Source organism: Aphanomyces astaci (genome assembly GCF_000520075.1).
Source record: "Aphanomyces astaci strain APO3 unplaced genomic scaffold supercont1.28, whole genome shotgun sequence".
NCBI classification, from domain to species: domain Eukaryota; phylum Oomycota; class Saprolegniomycetes; order Saprolegniales; family Verrucalvaceae; genus Aphanomyces; species Aphanomyces astaci.
Genome location: NW_009798291.1, coordinates 184,069 through 200,737, shown reverse-complemented (window position 1 = coordinate 200,737; position 16,669 = coordinate 184,069). Strand labels below are relative to the sequence as shown.

General features: G+C 51.6%; 5 protein-coding genes across 14 annotated transcripts in view; 2 read left to right on the top strand and 3 right to left on the bottom strand.

Moving 5' to 3' along the window:
* Window positions 1-991: 991 nt before the first annotated feature.
* Window positions 992-3,594, bottom strand: H257_10423 (hypothetical protein; the record flags this gene model as incomplete). Its single annotated transcript, XM_009836975.1, has 7 exons — window positions 992-1,275; window positions 1,341-1,706; window positions 1,772-1,953; window positions 2,055-2,404; window positions 2,467-2,973; window positions 3,037-3,144; window positions 3,193-3,594. 7 exons carry the CDS (start codon window positions 3,592-3,594, stop codon window positions 992-994), a joined length of 2,199 nt encoding a protein of 732 aa, XP_009835277.1.
* A 1,428-nt stretch (window positions 3,595-5,022) lies between these two features.
* On the bottom strand, window positions 5,023-8,272 carry H257_10422. 2 transcript variants are annotated; one of them, XM_009836973.1, is made up of 6 exons: window positions 7,845-8,272; window positions 7,073-7,789; window positions 6,033-6,379; window positions 5,792-5,973; window positions 5,306-5,741; window positions 5,023-5,239 (listed from the first exon to the last, which is right to left on the bottom strand). In XM_009836973.1, the coding sequence occupies exons 1-6, from the start codon at window positions 8,259-8,261 to the stop codon at window positions 5,068-5,070; spliced, it is 2,271 nt and encodes a 756-aa protein (XP_009835275.1). In that variant the 5' UTR covers window positions 8,262-8,272; the 3' UTR covers window positions 5,023-5,067. The 2 variants fall into 2 exon arrangements, with proteins under 2 accessions (XP_009835275.1, XP_009835276.1); XM_009836974.1 differs by having other exon boundaries at window positions 5,023-5,741.
* Window positions 8,273-8,492: 220 nt separating this feature from the next.
* On the bottom strand, window positions 8,493-13,596 carry H257_10421 (hypothetical protein). 7 transcript variants are annotated; one of them, XM_009836968.1, is made up of 16 exons: window positions 13,535-13,596; window positions 13,421-13,476; window positions 13,255-13,355; window positions 13,064-13,190; window positions 12,907-13,009; window positions 12,590-12,813; window positions 12,336-12,528; window positions 12,117-12,194; window positions 11,927-12,073; window positions 11,792-11,869; window positions 10,730-11,200; window positions 10,251-10,630; window positions 9,532-9,737; window positions 8,961-9,387; window positions 8,642-8,908; window positions 8,493-8,597 (listed from the first exon to the last, which is right to left on the bottom strand). In XM_009836968.1, exons 2-16 carry the CDS (start codon window positions 13,426-13,428, stop codon window positions 8,558-8,560), a joined length of 2,850 nt encoding a protein of 949 aa, XP_009835270.1. In that variant the 5' UTR covers window positions 13,429-13,476; window positions 13,535-13,596; the 3' UTR covers window positions 8,493-8,557. The 7 variants fall into 7 exon arrangements, with proteins under 7 accessions (XP_009835270.1, XP_009835268.1, XP_009835272.1 ...); XM_009836966.1 differs by having other exon boundaries at window positions 12,590-12,789; XM_009836970.1 differs by having other exon boundaries at window positions 8,642-9,387.
* A 61-nt stretch (window positions 13,597-13,657) lies between these two features.
* On the top strand, window positions 13,658-15,058 carry H257_10420 (hypothetical protein). Of its 3 annotated transcripts, XM_009836964.1 has the most exons (7): window positions 13,658-13,719; window positions 13,767-14,216; window positions 14,262-14,348; window positions 14,411-14,480; window positions 14,531-14,557; window positions 14,637-14,750; window positions 14,814-15,058. In XM_009836964.1, the coding sequence occupies exons 1-7, from the start codon at window positions 13,666-13,668 to the stop codon at window positions 14,903-14,905; spliced, it is 894 nt and encodes a 297-aa protein (XP_009835266.1). In that variant the 5' UTR covers window positions 13,658-13,665; the 3' UTR covers window positions 14,906-15,058. The 3 variants fall into 3 exon arrangements, with proteins under 3 accessions (XP_009835266.1, XP_009835265.1, XP_009835267.1); XM_009836963.1 differs by having other exon boundaries at window positions 14,531-14,750; XM_009836965.1 differs by having other exon boundaries at window positions 14,411-14,750.
* Window positions 15,059-15,296: 238 nt separating this feature from the next.
* Window positions 15,297-16,669, top strand: part of H257_10419 (hypothetical protein) — a gene marked incomplete at both ends in the record, with an annotated part of 2,409 nt that continues 1,036 nt past the window's right edge. The window contains 9 exons of the mRNA XM_009836962.1: window positions 15,297-15,333; window positions 15,380-15,477; window positions 15,544-15,602; window positions 15,661-15,742; window positions 15,795-15,881; window positions 15,936-16,144; window positions 16,197-16,271; window positions 16,427-16,547; window positions 16,614-16,655. Of these exons, the coding sequence (XP_009835264.1) occupies window positions 15,297-15,333; window positions 15,380-15,477; window positions 15,544-15,602; window positions 15,661-15,742; window positions 15,795-15,881; window positions 15,936-16,144; window positions 16,197-16,271; window positions 16,427-16,547; window positions 16,614-16,655 (810 nt within the window). The remainder of the gene's footprint in view (window positions 15,334-15,379; window positions 15,478-15,543; window positions 15,603-15,660; window positions 15,743-15,794; window positions 15,882-15,935; window positions 16,145-16,196; window positions 16,272-16,426; window positions 16,548-16,613; window positions 16,656-16,669) is intronic.

Sequence of the window (16,669 nt, the reverse complement as noted above, 5' to 3'; positions counted from 1 at the left end):
TCGGTCGGTAGCCATTCGTAGCTAGCTTATACCTCATGCGTTATAGCGAATAAAATTGACCTGAAAATACTGGGCTGTAGGGCGTTCCTTTCTCTATGATTTGAGCCTATTTAGGCCCTCTGAAACCCCCTCTAGCCAAAGTTAGAGTCTCTGGCGTAACTTCACACAGGTATACTGGAACGGAGGAAGTACTACGTAGTACACTAAGCTTAACAGCAATTCCAAAAGAACCAGCCGCCATGGTCTAGCGGTTTGAACATGGGGACCGAAAGGTCACCAGTTCAACCCCAGCTTTTGGCCCACTTTTCCCCATTAACCAGGACTTCTACTTCTATAGCGTAGAGTAGATAGACTTATACGTAGCGTAGATAGAGTGTAGTGCGACTCGCACCAAAGCGAGCGCTGTGGCGCGACGCCATCGTGCCCCACGGGGACTTCCTATCTTTTCCTCTCGACGGGAAAAGCGGCAGGTACTGTAGGTCGTAGGCCGTGCCGCTCCCAGACGAGGCCTGTTCAACGACCAAGTACCTTAACTTGGAGTTTGTAGAGCTCTCAAAATCTGAGAAAAAATGAATTATAGTTAATGAAAAGAGCCTAAAATGGGTGCAAAGGGGTTAGGTCGTCGTAGGAGCGGTCAATTAATGGGCTCTGACTTTTGTAGTGGAGTGCTTCAAACATTTGACATTTTAGTGCACAAAAAGCGTTCGCGATATTGATGGATTACCTCATATTAGTTCTGACGGGAGTGAAAAACAGCCAATCAGAGTAGACTATAATTGGCCACGACAACTGTGCTGTTTCGTGACGAATGTCTGCGCTGCCACTAGAAACCTCCTACACAAGTAGCAGAATGCTGCTGCTGACTGACAGGGCAGTAGGGGTGTTCTGACTCCTCGTACGGACCTAATAATTTTTACTAGTACAGGGTTTAGGTGACGCACGTAGTAAAGACCTGAGTCTTTGAAGGTGGTAAGCATGAGATGTGGGTATATTAACCAGTGTTGGCAGGGGCGTAGTATCGCCTCGATTGCCCGGTGGCTGTGCCGACTGAGACTTCGGCAACAGCCTCCACCTCGCCTTGGTGCTTTGATTTGCGCATAGATGACGCCATGGCGGCGGCGGAACTACGCTGGCGCATTCGCCACACGCAGGTCAACACAATCAACGCCACCATTGCGCTTGCGATGATGGCGGGATACAAGATCGTCGGGCCAAAGTACGTGCCGTCGGACAAGTCAAGTGACTTGCTGCCGAGAAACTTGGTGCATCGAGGGCCTAGGTCAATTCGAAGCATCAGGCATCTTGCTTGATAACATCACACATATGACGTTATCGCATACCGCCATAGCCCTTGACGCAGTTGCAGCGACGTTTCACGCAGCGACCACTGGGCATGGACGCCGACATGGACTGGCAGTCGTCGTCCTTGTTGCATGTCGCGCCACCGTCCACTCGGATCATGGTGTTATTGACATTCGTGTACCATTCGAGGTGGCCATCGATCCATTCCTTGGTGGGATGAGTGGGGGGATCGCATCCAATGTACATCGAGCTCTTCTCTTGATACACTCTAATATACTCAATCTCCATGTACATGGGGAACGAGTCGCAAATGTTGTTGGACTTGTTGAACTCAGGAGTGCCTGGCTTGGGTGTGTTGGCATCGCCACGACACGGCCCAATGTTTGCGTTGGGCGGGGTAGCGCCTACGAAACAGGGCAATGTGCCACGTCATACATGGCATTCCAATATAGGATATAAATAGTAGTACCCCAAGCCCTCGCCACGGCAATGTTGATGATGATGTACAGAGGCTCTTCAATGGGCGACTTAATCGGGTTGCGCGGTTTGCCAGGCCCGGCTTGGGGGGGCTTGGTAAACGTCACCGACGGAATTTCAAACAAAGGCGCGCCATCGAGCATCCAGCGTACATACCCTGACTCACCCAGCACCCTAGTCCTTTCATCAGTACCATTCATTCGTTCGTCTTCCCACAAAAGATAAGTCTTTCGTGGCCATTTAGAACCATTTCGTGGCCATTTAGAAGAGCTTACCACTCGATTTGGTATATGTAAAACGTCGTGTACGCATCGTGGCCAATGTCCCAATTAGCTGAAATTGCGTCCATCTGGTACTCGAACGGGGGCATCTGGTTGGTGTTGGGGACGCCGTCCATGCGGGTCGCTGCACATTTGGTGTTCTTTGTGTCGGGGTCGCATAAAAACGCGCCAATGTACCCATTCGCAATGGGAAAGCACGTGCCGTTGTAGTTGATGCCCCAGTGGTCCGGCCCTTTGCCGTCGATGAGCCCCAAGTCGGCGTTGGCGTCCCGTCCGGCACTCACTTGCATCTTGTCGTAGATGTTCGTCGTGAGCAAAGCCGGGTTCATTTGCACTGCTTTCACCTACAAGTATCGATGAGTACACCACGTTTCCACCAGCTTTGGACACAGGTAGACGAGCTTACCGGTTCGTATTGCTGCACTTCGTTGGGATCGGTGGGGCACCGGTTGTTGGCAGCGTACTTGAGCCCTTGATACCAGCTGCGATGGCCTCGGTCGGCGTACGCGCTCGTGGGGATATCTGGAAAGTTGGCGCCAGGGGTGGCACACGCCTTGCCGTAAAAACAGAACACGCCGTCAGGCGCTTCAACCGGCTTGCGGCGGTAGTTGTCTGGCATCCCCGGAGCGACTTGAATGGACGACGAGATGGCAGCTCCTCCGCCTTCAAGGATGTCGATCTCGGGGGCGCCTCGGCCTTGGTTTGGGTTCAAGCCAAAGCCAGGATTGGGGTCGCACGCAGAGATGGCTTGATGGGGGTGGTAATCGGGGTCACACTCATTGTACGACCACGGCCACATTCGCGTGGTGGACGCCGAGAAGAGCGCGCGGCCGAGGTTCCCGAGCAGCCAGATGCCGGGCCATGTGGGGTAGTAAGCTCCGTCTTGGACGCGGTCGCTAGGGGTGAGTACAGTCTTGACGCCATCCCTCCAGATCTCGCCAAGCGCGTTCGGATTCATGGTCGTGCTCTTGTGGACGTTGTCCGGCAGGACGTTGACGGCGCCGGGTAGCTTGGCCGCCACTTCGATGAGCCCGCCCTGCAAGCAAAACTTGTTCCACGACTGCATCATGCCAGCGGAGTAGTGCTAGAATTGTACTGTGGATTAGAGGAGATGAGATCGTCGCTTGTGTACCAATGTGCTGGACTCGAAGTCGGGCACTTCAAGCCATTGGTTAAAGTACGTGACGTTTGTTTGCATTTCGTCCACGCGGTTGATCAGTTTGCCGTTCAAAGTGTACACGTTAGACGAGTTGTACAGACCAATGGCGGCGTTCACCCCGTCGGGGATGTCCAAGGCGGTCCACATGTGATCTTGCCCTGGTACGAACGATCGGCCGTCGATCTCAAACTCGTCGCTCATCACGAGATCCCACGTCTCGCCGCGGGATGACTTCTTGGAGCGAGCATCCAACGGCGTGTCCACGTCAACCCAGGCAGTGACGCCACTCCTGGAACGATACCCTTCGTAGTCGTAGTCAAGTGCTACCGTCACAGCTTGGAGCAAGGTCAGCGCGCCCAAAGCCCGACCTCTCATTCGCTCATGATTCATCCGTGAAGATGATGTGCTTTGGACTTGTGACCGCCTCTGGCAAGCTCTGCAGCCGTGATCGGTGCTAGCATGTGTAGAACGTGGTCGCTACAGAGACATGTGCCAATATTTGAACAAGCTCACTTATCAACCAATCGATCATCGCCCCAGTCGAACAAGCGTCGCTGATTCGTTGCTTTCAACCAATCCAATCACAACCAAGCGACACGTTTGCGACACCATAAAGTCAAAGTTTGGAGTCCGTTCATGATACCAAGATGGAATAATTCCCTAAGAACAACCGTTCCACTGTTGCTTACGTAATCATTTCCCTTCAAAAGAACCAGTAGCGTTGTAACCTCGGAACCCCTAGACCCTTGTGTCGGTATTCCCGTGGTTAATTGAGTTTTATTACCTTATTAGTTGAGCAAAGGCCCTAATGAACTAACTAATTTTCCTCGTACTCCCGTGGGGTTAAGTTGCATGACCAGTGGTTAGCTATCGCGAATCACTGACATACACTTGAGTCCTACGTGGAATGTGCTGTTTGGTTTACACTGCATTTGATTATCGCATAATAAGAACAAGTGACACGATGTCGTAAGCAACACTGGAACTGTTGCTCTTAGGGAATTATACTGTTGTCCCAAAACATGAACCTTGGTACCAAGATACACTGATCTCCGTACAATTCCCTCATTAAATCCGTTCCACTGTTGTTTTGACACGAAATACTGTACTGTTTCAATGAGGTTTATATGGAACTTTGTATGCTGAGACCACCTCACCTCTTACTAGGGGTTAAGTGCATCTCAGTGGTCAGCGATATCTAACCACTAGCGATGCAGTTAACCCCGGAGATATAGTATCGTCGTATGTACTCACCGGGGGTAGAACGGAGTCCCAGGTTACAGGGCTACTGGCGAAAAGGTGTAAGTTACTTATCCGAATGTAATAGTTCCCTCATTGAAACAGTATTTCGGGTCAAAACAACAGTGGAACTGTTTTAATGAGGGAATTATTCCTGATCTCCGGAGTACTTGAAGTAGTACTCCATATGAACCTTGATTTCTATTACGACTACGTAGGACATATGAATTTTGGTATCGTCGCAGCATTTTCGCAGCTCACATTCTCACCACTCACGACATTTTCGCATACACTGGTACGCCGCTGCACGTTAGAAGTACCTTTGCTTCATTACACCTTCCACCGTGTTTGGTAGCTCACTGCATGTCGAGCTCGCGGTGGCATCAAACTCGCCCTCGATATATTGCAGCAGTGGTACGTACTTCAATTTCATCGTCATATGCGCTGTGATTGTAAACCCCAACCTGAACGCTCAAACCGTCCCCATTCCCGATCAACATGGTTTATGTTCCGCTCGCTCTTTTTCTCCACTCGGTGCGACATCGTTCGTCCAATTACGCAGCTTTCAATACGCACATATCCACCAGTATTTAGTATTATCCCTAACGACTAGTAGGACAGAAGCGACAAGTTGCTGGCCGGGCCATAGAAGCGCCGTTGTTGTTGTTGCTGGGGCGTACTACACTCTTCATTCACGTTGTACGCACCCACCTGCTTGAACGTATTGCGGCTTTGGTTGGTTGTAGCGGCGAGGGTGGCGGCGGTGGCATGGCGCCTCTTCCTTACCACGGCCGTGAGCACGAGCACGGCCACCACGACGCTGATCAGCGATAGGGGGTACATATACCGTGGGCCAAAGTAGTCGGGGGACTTGGTATCGATGGCTTTCGCACCGAGAAACTTGGAGCATCTGGGGCCGCCGTAGCCCTTGACACATTCACACCGATGTAGGTTGCATCGCCCGCTGGGCACGGTGGCCGACATGGACTGGCAGTCGTCGTCCTTGTTGCATGTCGCGCCACCGTCCACTCGGATCATGGGGTTGTTGGCATCCGTGTACCATTTGATATGGCCATCGATCCATTCCTTGGTGGGATGAGTGGGGGGATCGCATCCAATGTACATGGAGCTCTTGTCCTGGTACACTCTAATATACTCGATCTCCATGTACATAGGGAATGAGTCGCAAATGTTTTGCGTCTTGTTGAACTCGGGAGTGCCGGGGGCGGGCTGCGTGGCGTTGCCGCGGCACGGCCCGATGTCGGCGTTGGGCGGGGTCGTCCCTGGTGATGCCACGTCATCCTATGAAGACTTGTACGGACGACGTACGTACCCCACGCTTTGGCCAGTGCCACGTTGAAGATGATGTACATGGGCTCTTCGATCATGAGTTTCTTGGGGTTGCGGACGTTGCCAGTAGGGTCTTGGGGGGGTTCGGTGATGGCCGCGGCGGGGATTTCAAACAGCGGCGCGTCTCGCAAGCTCCACCGAATGTACCCCGTGGGCCCCATGACCCTACGAAACCAACTCATGTATATGTACGTTCGTGTCGAACGACGCGAGCAACGACATACCATTCCACTTGATACACGTAAAACGTTGTGTACGCATCGTGGTTGATGTCCCAATTTGCCGAAATCGCGTCCATCTGGTACTCAAATTTGGCCATTTGGTTGGTATCGGCCACGCCCTCTCTGCGAGGAGCTTCGCATTTCGGATTCTTCGAGTCTGGGTCACATAGGAACGTGCCAATGTACCCGTTCGCAATGGGGAAACACCGGCCTTCGTAGTTGATACCCCAGTGCAGCGGCCCCTTGCCGTCGATCAGCCCCAAGTCGGCATGCACGTCCTTCGCAGCACTCATTTCCTCCCAGTACCATGTATTCAAACCGATAAACCCCTTGTCTTGAGCTGCTTTCACCTACGTCGTACAGTGTTAGTATGATCCCATCTGCAGTAAAAGATCAAATGCCAATAAGATACTGGTCGAGCTAGACTAGAACTCGCCAGAAGGCGGAACGTTGTTCACCTCGCTTTAGTATGAGTATGACTCTGCTGGCTACCCAACCAGCCGGCTAGCTCATCGTTGAGTCGGCTACACACAAGTTTAAGCTAGCTGCTACAGTATTCAGCCGGCTAGCCCAATTATACAGTTGGCTAGCTCATCGTTCAGCCGGCTAGCCCAAGTATACAGTTGGCTAGCTCATCGTTGAGTCGGCTACACACTAGTTTAAAGCTAGCTTCTACCTATTCAGCCGGCTAGACCAACATTAAAGTTCGCTAGCTCTTCGTTGAGTCGGCTACACTGTAGTTTAAAGCTAGCTGCAAGCTATTCAGCCGGCTAGCCCAATTATGCAGTTGGCTAGCTCATCGTTGAGTCAAAGCTAGCCGTTCGGTGCTAGCTCACTTTGAGCTACGTTGTTCATTCTAGCTCTACTAATACTCTGCGAGCTACCGTAATCCGCAGGCTAGCTCAACTTTGAAGTTGGTTAGCTCATCGTTGAGTTGGCTACAAAAACTCTAAAACTACCTGGTCTGGGCTAGCTATTGAGGCTACCCCAGCATCCCAATGGTCATAATATATACATGCCACGCAAACATAAACCGTACGTACCGATAGGTATCCTTGGGGGCCTTGCACTTGCTGAACTTTGGGCGGGCATTCGTTGTTGACAGCATACCGCAGCCCTTGGTACCAGCTCTTGTACCCGCGCTCCTTAAAGGCGGACGTGGGGGCGTCGGGGATGTTGGCACCAGGTGTCAAGCACATCTTGCCGTAGACGCAGTAGATGTTGGTCACCATTGTGGAGTTATTGGTGTCCAAGCCGCCTTTGACCACCGGTTTGCGTCTGTACTGGTCGGGCATGCCTGGAGCGATCTGAATGGACGAAGAGATGGCCGCGCCGCCGCCTTCGAGGATGTCGATCTCGGGGGCGCCGCGGCCTTGGTTTGGGTTCAAGCCAAAGCCAGGATTCGGGTTGCATGCAGAGATGGCTTGATGGGGCGCTAAGTCGGCGTCGCACTCGTTGTACGTCCACGGCCACATGCGCGTGGTGGAGCCGGCGAAGAGCGCGCGCCCCAAGTTCCCCATGAGCCAAATACCCGGCCAGGTCGGGTAGTACCCGCCGTCGAGGACGGGCGTGAGTGGCGCCAGCGGCACCTTTTGTCCAGCTTCCCATTTGTAGCCGAGGGCGTTCGGGTTGGTGGTCACGCTCTTGTGTTCGGCGTCTGGGATGTTATTGACGGCCCCAGGCAACTTGGCCGAGACTTCGATGAGCCCGCCTTGCATGCAGAACTTGTTCCATGACTGCATCATCCCTGCCTTGTAGTGCTACGAGCATGCGTGGATGGTGAATGAAAGGATCATCGAAGGCATACATGCATACCAATGTGCGCGTTTCAATGCCAGGCACTTCGAGCCACTGGTTGAAGTATGTTGCGTTCGTCGGTCCTTCCTCGATCTTGTTGACGAGTTTTCCGTTTTTGGTGTACACGTTGGACGAATTGTACATTTCCAACGCGGCATTCACGCCATCGGGGATGTCCACGGCTGTCCACAGATGATCCTTGCCCGCGACAAATGAACGCCCTTCGATCTCAAATTCGTCACTCATCACGAGGTCCCAAGACTCGCCGCGCGACGACACCTTGGTTCGCGCGTCCATCGGGGTGTCCACGTCGACCCAGATGCCGACACCAGATCGAGCCGGGTATCCGCCGTAGTCGGTGTCCACTGCATGTACCATCACTGCTGGAGGGAGTACCAGTGCAAGCATGAAGAGGGGGCGCGGCGGTATCATCATGATGGTCCTGGTCAGATTTCAACTGGTCCCTTATCGCCAGCATTACCATCGTATGTCGAAGTTACAAATGTTACTTCGATTAGAAATTGAAATTCGACCCATAGATTATTGATTTTTGTATTTCAATTAATAGTACTTCGAAGTATACCGCAATTCAAACGAAGTAGGTACGACTACGACCATCCCTTGGTTTAACGACCTATGTCAACATTGCATTCAAATAACAATACGTGCGAGCGCAATATCAAAATGTTAGTCGTTAAAACGAGGGACAGCTGTTCGCCTCGCCCATGGAATCAGATCGCCATTTGACACTTGTGCAATATAGTTGATATCCTACGGCTTTCGTTACAAGGGTCATGGCTGGATGCGATGGCTACTTGGAGGTAGGTCGCGTGGTGCCGCCGCTGTTCCGACCTTCAAAGTACCTCAGCAAATCGTTCCACATGTGGAGCGGCAGGCGCGCGGCGAGGCCGCGCCACGAGTCATTATGGCCAAGCGATGTCGTGGACGCACGAAGGTGCTCAACGTGTTTTCGAAGGTACACCACCAGCATGACCGTGTTCACGTTCATTTCAAGCACGGTCGCGTTGTCTTCGTCGTCCCAGCAACATGCAAGCAAGGTCGGGAACAGCAAATCCTTTCCACTACGGCCACAACGTCATGTGAATAACGCGATCAAACCACAGACTTCAGTACCGAGGATCGCTAAAGTATGAAAATGGCAGCATAGCCAAAAGCTGCAACAGCGACGGTTGTCCGTCGCCGATGCACCGCAACGACGCCTGGTGCGGTGGACTTCGCAACACGTAGTATCCTAGCAACGGCAGCAACTCAACTAGCAACTCGTGGCGTGCCGAGAGCAACACGGTTCGCACGAGGTGGACGAATCGGGGCTGGTTGGCCCGTGTCCCCACGACCGATTGAAACCACATGACGTCCAGCCGCGCCATGTTGGTCAATGCTCTCAAGATGAGCCCACTCAAGGATGACGACGACGACAATACTGGCGTGGGCTGTGACGTGTGCGTGTCATCGCTGTGCAAAGTGACGTTGTCGTGCTTGTTGGTGGTGACGTGATCGAATTCGTGGATTGGCACACTTGCCAGCAGCAGCGTCACCATTCCTACCGTCCATTAAACCGTTCAATCCTATCTCGTTGTTATGTCGATGCTACTAAGTCCTCAATTTGGCAACCAACGTTGGACAGGTTGAAACAGTGACGTGATCAAGCATCATCCGAGACATATGCCATGTCATCGTGACATACCAAACAACCCGGTGGTTTTGAAGATCTTGGCCACGGGCACGCGCAGGTCTTGCATCGAGCGCACGACGACGCGCTTGGGTCTGTGCTGCGTCGTCAACGCACAGAGAAAATGACAAGTGAGGCGGAACAAGTCGTCTTGCTGGGTCACGGCCACCAACGCAAACCGATCGGCCACACGAAACAAAATGCCCACGTTTGCAATGTACCTACATCCGACCATATATACATACGTAACGTCATATCCCCACTCCCCCTGCGATATAACGTCATCGTCCCTCCACCACCCTAAACTAAAAGAGCACAAAACATATACTACGTAGTACTACTTACTGTAAGCGGAATAAAGGGAATGCAAATCGAATTGACATGTAAATAACGGAATAATATAACAAAATACTATCAGCTATTAATCACATAACAGAACCCGCTATCCACATAATACTGTATGGTATTGTGTACTATTAATAGTTTGTGTGTATATTTAAAAAAAATGGTGTGACATGCCGAATATATATATCGACTCAACAAAAATGTATTGAAGGATTGGCAGAAGAAATTAGCCAATCATCACTTCAACAAATAATTAGTGTGTGACTTAAAATAGTGTGATCGGCATTTCCACTGGCCTTTTTTCGATACAAATTTCAGTACAAAAAATCGATCGATGGATTTGGTACAATCAGCACAAAGTCCAAATATTTTGGCTGAAAGGACAATACCGGCCAATGTCTTCGCGGATCGCGTCGAATTTCGAAGTCGATGCTGGACCGAGGCACAGCGCGAGCACGGGCATGGCCCATCGCAAGACGTCGTTGCGGTCCCAGTGCTGCAGCGCCCACACCAGCACGTCCACGAGCGGCAGCACGAGATTGGACCCGACCAGCGTGTCAATGTGCTGTCGGTGGGCCGCGCACTGCACGAAGACCACCCGGAGCGCGAGGGCGATCGTTGGCTTGGACACCCAGCGCAACGTCGGCACGGTGGCCAGTCTGGCCAAGTCGTGCGGTGACGTTATCGTGTTGGACGTATGGGACGTCGCGTTCGAGATGGAAGGGGGGGTCAAGAACGAGGCGAGCGTGTCGTGCAGCGCCACGTCGTCCTACCGCAATGGACACGTCAGACGTGTGAGGTTTGTTGGTTGGTAGGCAAGGTTGGTGGTGTTGCAATGTGATACAGTGGGTCGGCTGTCTGTACGAACCATTTGTTGTACAGCCGTGGCGATCACGTCATGAATATGAGGAGGCGGGCAACGAGGGGATGCAGGGGGCGATGGGTTTTTGGGGGAGACGGCGACGATATTGGTGGCCTTTGTGAGGAATCGCATGCGATCTCGAAGCCGCTGGGCGTTCTTCTTCATGCTCAGCTCGACGGACGCTTCCAACGACGGCATGACGGCGTCCCGTCCATCTTGATGATGGCTGGTGCTGGCGGCAGAGTGCCGAGATGGCTGCTTGGACGACTTGCGTTTGTTACTGCCGGCGGGGCCGATGGGGGGGCTACTATTAGTTGGAGGGGACGTCTTGCTAGTAGTACTAGCGCCACCCCCCTTCTTCTCCTGCTGGTACTTGAGCCGCCGTGCTTGCACCCCTTCGTGCCGCTTCTGAATTTGCGACACGCGAAGTTCCAACTGCACTTCTTTCGCCTTGGCCGCTGCCCGAATGCTTTCAGCCTACGTCATACTGTCATAAGTATTCTCAGTAGTATATATATATACGCACAGAAGTAACAGCGATAACGTCATAGCCTTACTACCTATAATATCGAGTAAAAAATAAACTGAGATTCGTATATTTATTCACCTGTGATAAATAACTAACTGGAGAACCATAATGTCAAATCGATTCGAAGCTGGAGCCCGTCAGCAGAATCGAATGTCTCAAGAGAATGGACCGCCTAAGCCAATCAAATCACGTTCTGTCGAATTTCTGCCAATCCAAACTACGGATTTAGCTGTCCAGCAAAATAGGTACTAAGTGTTGTGCTAGTACTAGTATAATATAGTTTGTATAAGATTAAATTTGATGACACGCTACATATTTGGTGAAATGACTCGAAATTTGGGTGAAATGCACAATAACGTTAACTATATGGTCGATTTGATACAAATTCGGGAGGGGGTGCAATCGAATAATCGCGCCGACCAAACCGATCCACAATCGATCTGATTGGTTGAATTTCCTTGAGAAGGTTTTGATTGGCTAATAATTTAGAGCCCATATCTGAAGTAGCCAATCAAATCGATATGAAACCACGAACTTACCTTGAGACTGGCTTTGGTCTGAATTTGACGCAGGAGGTTGGCTCGTCGTACGGCCACGTGGTCTAGCCGTTGTTGCAACTAGACACTTGTACATGAGTACGGAGAAAGAGTTGCTGCCGTCGTAATTGCTTGCACCTCCATCTTCCGATCTTGGTGCATAAGCGTTTGGATAAAGTTGATCTCGTCCACTTTGGTGTTCTCGGACCCGGCTTTGCTCACGATCCACCGCAAGTGCGCTTGTTTGAGTCTGTCGGCGCGCGCTAGCTTGGCCCACATCATGTCCTAACACAAGATGAGACCGTTCGAAACCTCTGAAACTTGATACTTCTTGCTTTTGCCGGGATGACGCATTTCGGGACGTGACGTGTTGCATGCGCTCGGCGGCCATGCGGATGCGGGTCAACTACGACGACCCCTGTGACGTTAGAGGATGCGACGATGTATATACACATGAACGGGGTTGAGGAGAAAGACTAATGCGTCGTGGCTTAGGAAGTTGCTCCACAACTGCAGCAACTTGTATACTACATATGCAGACACCAACCCTGGCCGACTCGATCGCGTGCTTGTTGGCCGTGACCGTGTCCAAGCGTTGTTCCGACAGGAGCTTTGTTTCCGACGGCGATCGTTTGGGTTTCCGCGGCAAGCTGAGCTTTTGATGGCGCATTGGAACGACGTGTGGAGATGATGCTCCGCGATCGTCCGTGGGACTAGCCGGGCTTGGCGAGGACGCTGGCCTACATGCCACTCGCGTGAGTGAGCTGGTGGCATGTGTAGATATATAGGCAGATACACAACCGAGCAGAATTGGGCTTGATCATGACCAACGAAGATGAAACGAATGGTGGAGACGGCACGGAGGCTGGAGGAGGTGATGTGGTTTTGGCGATGCGCTCCAGGGCCTGGACCACGACGCCGGTCGTGGGTTTCCCCAATTGCGACCACTGGCTGCCTTTCTTCACTTCCCACGCCACCGACGATTTGGACGACATGGACGACTGCATTCGAATGCATTCCATGAGCTATATACATGATCATATATGGACACATAACCACGTTATCGATCGTCACTTGATCGAGGTACATACAGTATGTCTTGGCAACGTTAGTTTTACCTTGATAAAGTCGTCGTGGCACGATTGCAGGACGCGCGCCGCGTCTTCGCAGTGCGACGTGCTGCTCTCGAGCTCGCACATGCAGTAGAGTTCGTCCACCGCACTGGGAAACACGCACTCACATTCGAATCATAGTTGGGGCGGTAGAAAGGACTACCTGTGGACGTTCCGCAGCAAGTAATCCCACAAACGCATCTTGAACGACACTTGCTCGTCGTCGACATGATGGCGGTGGCCCTGCGAATCACTGCCACGCATCATCGTGGTATCGTCGTCGCGGGTTTCTACACCGCAGACACGTGAAACCATAACGATAACATAACGTTACTGCGTCGATCGAGAAGTTACCATGACGACAATCTGCATATGCATGTCGGTTGTCCTGGTCATTACTGCCGGTCCTGGCCTCCACCGACAGAGTCGACGTGGCCGCATGCTGATGCTTCGTCCTGCTTTCATGAGAATGATAACTTATTGTTGGGTCATACATTATGTGTCATGACGCGTAACGTACGGGCGCATGGACAAAGCTTCGTGTGCACACGCAGCGGCAGCAAGTATGTTGAACGTCTACATAAACATCTAGGTTGAGCGCATGCAGGAAGCATGTCGCGTGCAAGTAACTCGCCTTCCCCAATGATGCCGCGATTCCGGGCTTTGCGGAATGAACGTGACGGTTCAAAAAATTCCGACGATCCTTATGGCATTTGATACTTTCCCAAACCTGTCAAATATAATACTCGCATTGTATCTTTGATCATGTCGACGTTGGACATCAAGCTCAACCGCGTCGATCGCGTCTTCCGCCCGCATGTACGTCCATGGGTCCATCTATCCTCCATGCTGATGCGTAGACCTAGGATCTCATCCAAGGACATGTCATCTTGCATGCCACGAACGCATTCAGCCATTCGGGGATCAGCATGCGCGTGGAAGGCAGCGCCAAACTCCAATTGAGCGCGAAAAGTGTGGGACTCTTTGACGCGTTCTACAACACCGTGTCGCCTCTTGAGCTCGTGTACTTTCATATCCCGGTGGTCGGTCCAGGAAAGGTGCCTGTGGGCATCTCCAAGTTCCCGTTTGAATTCGAACTCCATGCCGTGAACGCGCAGCAAGGCCTTGTGGAAACCTACCACGGCGTGTATGTGAGCGTCAAGTACGAGATCATTTGCGACTGCGCGCGCGGCATGATGAAGAAGACGTTGCATCGAACGCTCGAGTTCATCGTGGAAGTCCCGCTCCAGAACGCACTCCCTGACTCCCCAGAGGAATTCATTGTCACGCCCGACAAACTGGAAAACGTCCGCTTGGTACTTGACTGCCGTTGATGAGCTCTCATCTGTTTTGAACAATAGAGCACGCCACGGAACATCCCCACGTTCCACATCAAGGGCAACATCCACCGAACCAACTGCCCCGTGAACCTACCCTTCACGGGCGAGGTCTGTTCCTTCACCATCGATTACACATATGACTGATGATCTTCGGTGAACATGCGTATTAGATCGTCGTGGAAGCCGCGTCCGCGCCGCTGAAGAGCATTGAGCTGCAACTCATTCGCGTCGAAAGCGTCAGTACGTTGTGAGGCGCTCCCTTCGTGACCTTCTTCACGTGTCTTCCCTAGCTCACGCGGAAGGCATTGCCCGAGACGGTAAGACGGTACTTCGCATTGTCTTGCTTAAGAGCTAGCTAATCCATCATCGTGATGCTCGTCTGTGCTCCATTATTAGCCACGGAGATCCAAAACGTGCAAATCGGATGGGGTGATGTGGCCCGACAAGTCTCGATCCCCCTCTACATGATCTTCCCGCGACTATTCACGTGTCCTTCCATGCTCACTCCAGGTACAGGTCTCCTACAAATCGTGACGAAAGAGCGCGTGACCATTTTATGTTGCATGCGGGCAGCCTTCAAGGTCCAATTCGAAGTGAACGTTGTCGTGCTGTTTGAAGACGGATACATGCTCACGGAGAACTTCCCCATTCACTTGTACCGATGAAGGCGCGATTCATAGACGCTGGCTGCCACAGCGCTGATGCCGGCATATCCGACGGCGCGTGTTATCTGCAGTGAGAAATGCAAAAGATCTCAACATGAAGAAAATATCCAACCTAGTTATTTTTCCTTAAAATAAGAAATAAATTTCCCACCATTTGAATTATCACGAAAATATACCTTGACCTAGTCAAACGTTTGAATTATATCGATACATACAACGTGGTGTGTTATTTAGTTCGTGTTGAATCGGTTCTTGTATCAAGCAAGTGCTTCAATCGAGGGGATGGCAGCAAACGTCGCACGTTGATTGGATGAAATGATTCTGGGGAATTGCGCCAGTCAAGTTGGTAAAGTTACTTCACTTTTTGAATCAAGGTAAAGCAGCAACAAGCATGGCGAACGGCACGACCAAGGAACGCGAAATCCAAGGTACTACCTTCTCATGGCGGTCGGAACTGACGGGACATGGATGTAGAATTCGTGGACATCTGCCACGAACTCAAGAACGAAGTCTTGGACGTGATGACGAAGAAGTACACGATGCCGACGGAAGCCGTGGAGTGGGTCAAGGAGGTACGCACGATGCGCACATACTCACACGTTGTTTTCATGCAAAGCTGACGAATCCATGTTGTATAGATGATCGATTACAACTGTCTTGGCGGCAAGATGAACCGCGGCATCAGTGTCATCCACTGGTACACCAACGTGATCCAATGCAACTCCATTTTACCTCTGACGAACATGTCCGTGTAGTGCGGAAGCGTTGACCCAAGGCAAGGGCTTGACCCCTGAAGCGCGCAAGAAGGCTGCCATCTTGGGATGGTGCATTGAATGGGTACACACATCCCATTCCAGGGTGATCATGCCTAACTCCAGCGACTTTGTAGCTCCAAGCGTTCTTCCTCGTTGCCGACGACGTCATGGACGACTCGATCACCCGTCGTGGGCAACCTTGCTGGTACCGCCTGCCCAAGGTATATCTCCCTATCAACATCAAGCATCCATCGTCTCACACATGGTCCATGTAGGTCAAGCAAATCGCCATCAACGACGCGTTCTTGCTGGAATCGTTCGTGTATTCCATCTTGAAGACGTACTTCCGCAGCGAACCGTACTACATCGACTTGGTCGAGTTGTTCCACGAAGTGATTTTGCAAACCGAGTTTGGCCAGCTGCTCGACTTGACGTCGCAGCCGCTGGATGGTCCCACCGACTTGGACCGGTTCACCATCGAACGGTCGGTCTCCATCGTGTCCTACTTCGTCGTGCTCATGCGAAGTGTGCTGTAGCCATCAAAAGATTGTCGTGTTCAAGACGGCGTACTACACGTTCTACCTCTCTGCCGCCTGTGCCATGCACATCAGGTACCTACCTACCTACCTCCCATGAATGATTGCATATTGTTCGTGGTTGTTCGTTGGGAAAAAGAGTTATACTCTCAAGTATTCTTTTATGTTCTTTAAATGCGCCATTGGACCAACATTCTCCACAAACGTTTGTTTTATCTAACCGAATGTAGCGGCGTGACCGACGCGGCGTGCTTTGCTCAATGCCAAGACATTTGCGTCAAGATTGGAGAGTACTTTCAAGTGCAAGACGACTACTTGGACTGCTACGCCGACCCTGAAGTGCTCGGCAAGGTACAACAATATATATATATATATATATGATCACTCGTTTCATGATATATATATTTGTTGTTCTAGATTGGCACGGATATCCAAGATAACAAGTGCAGCTGGCTGGTGGTTCAAGCGCTCGC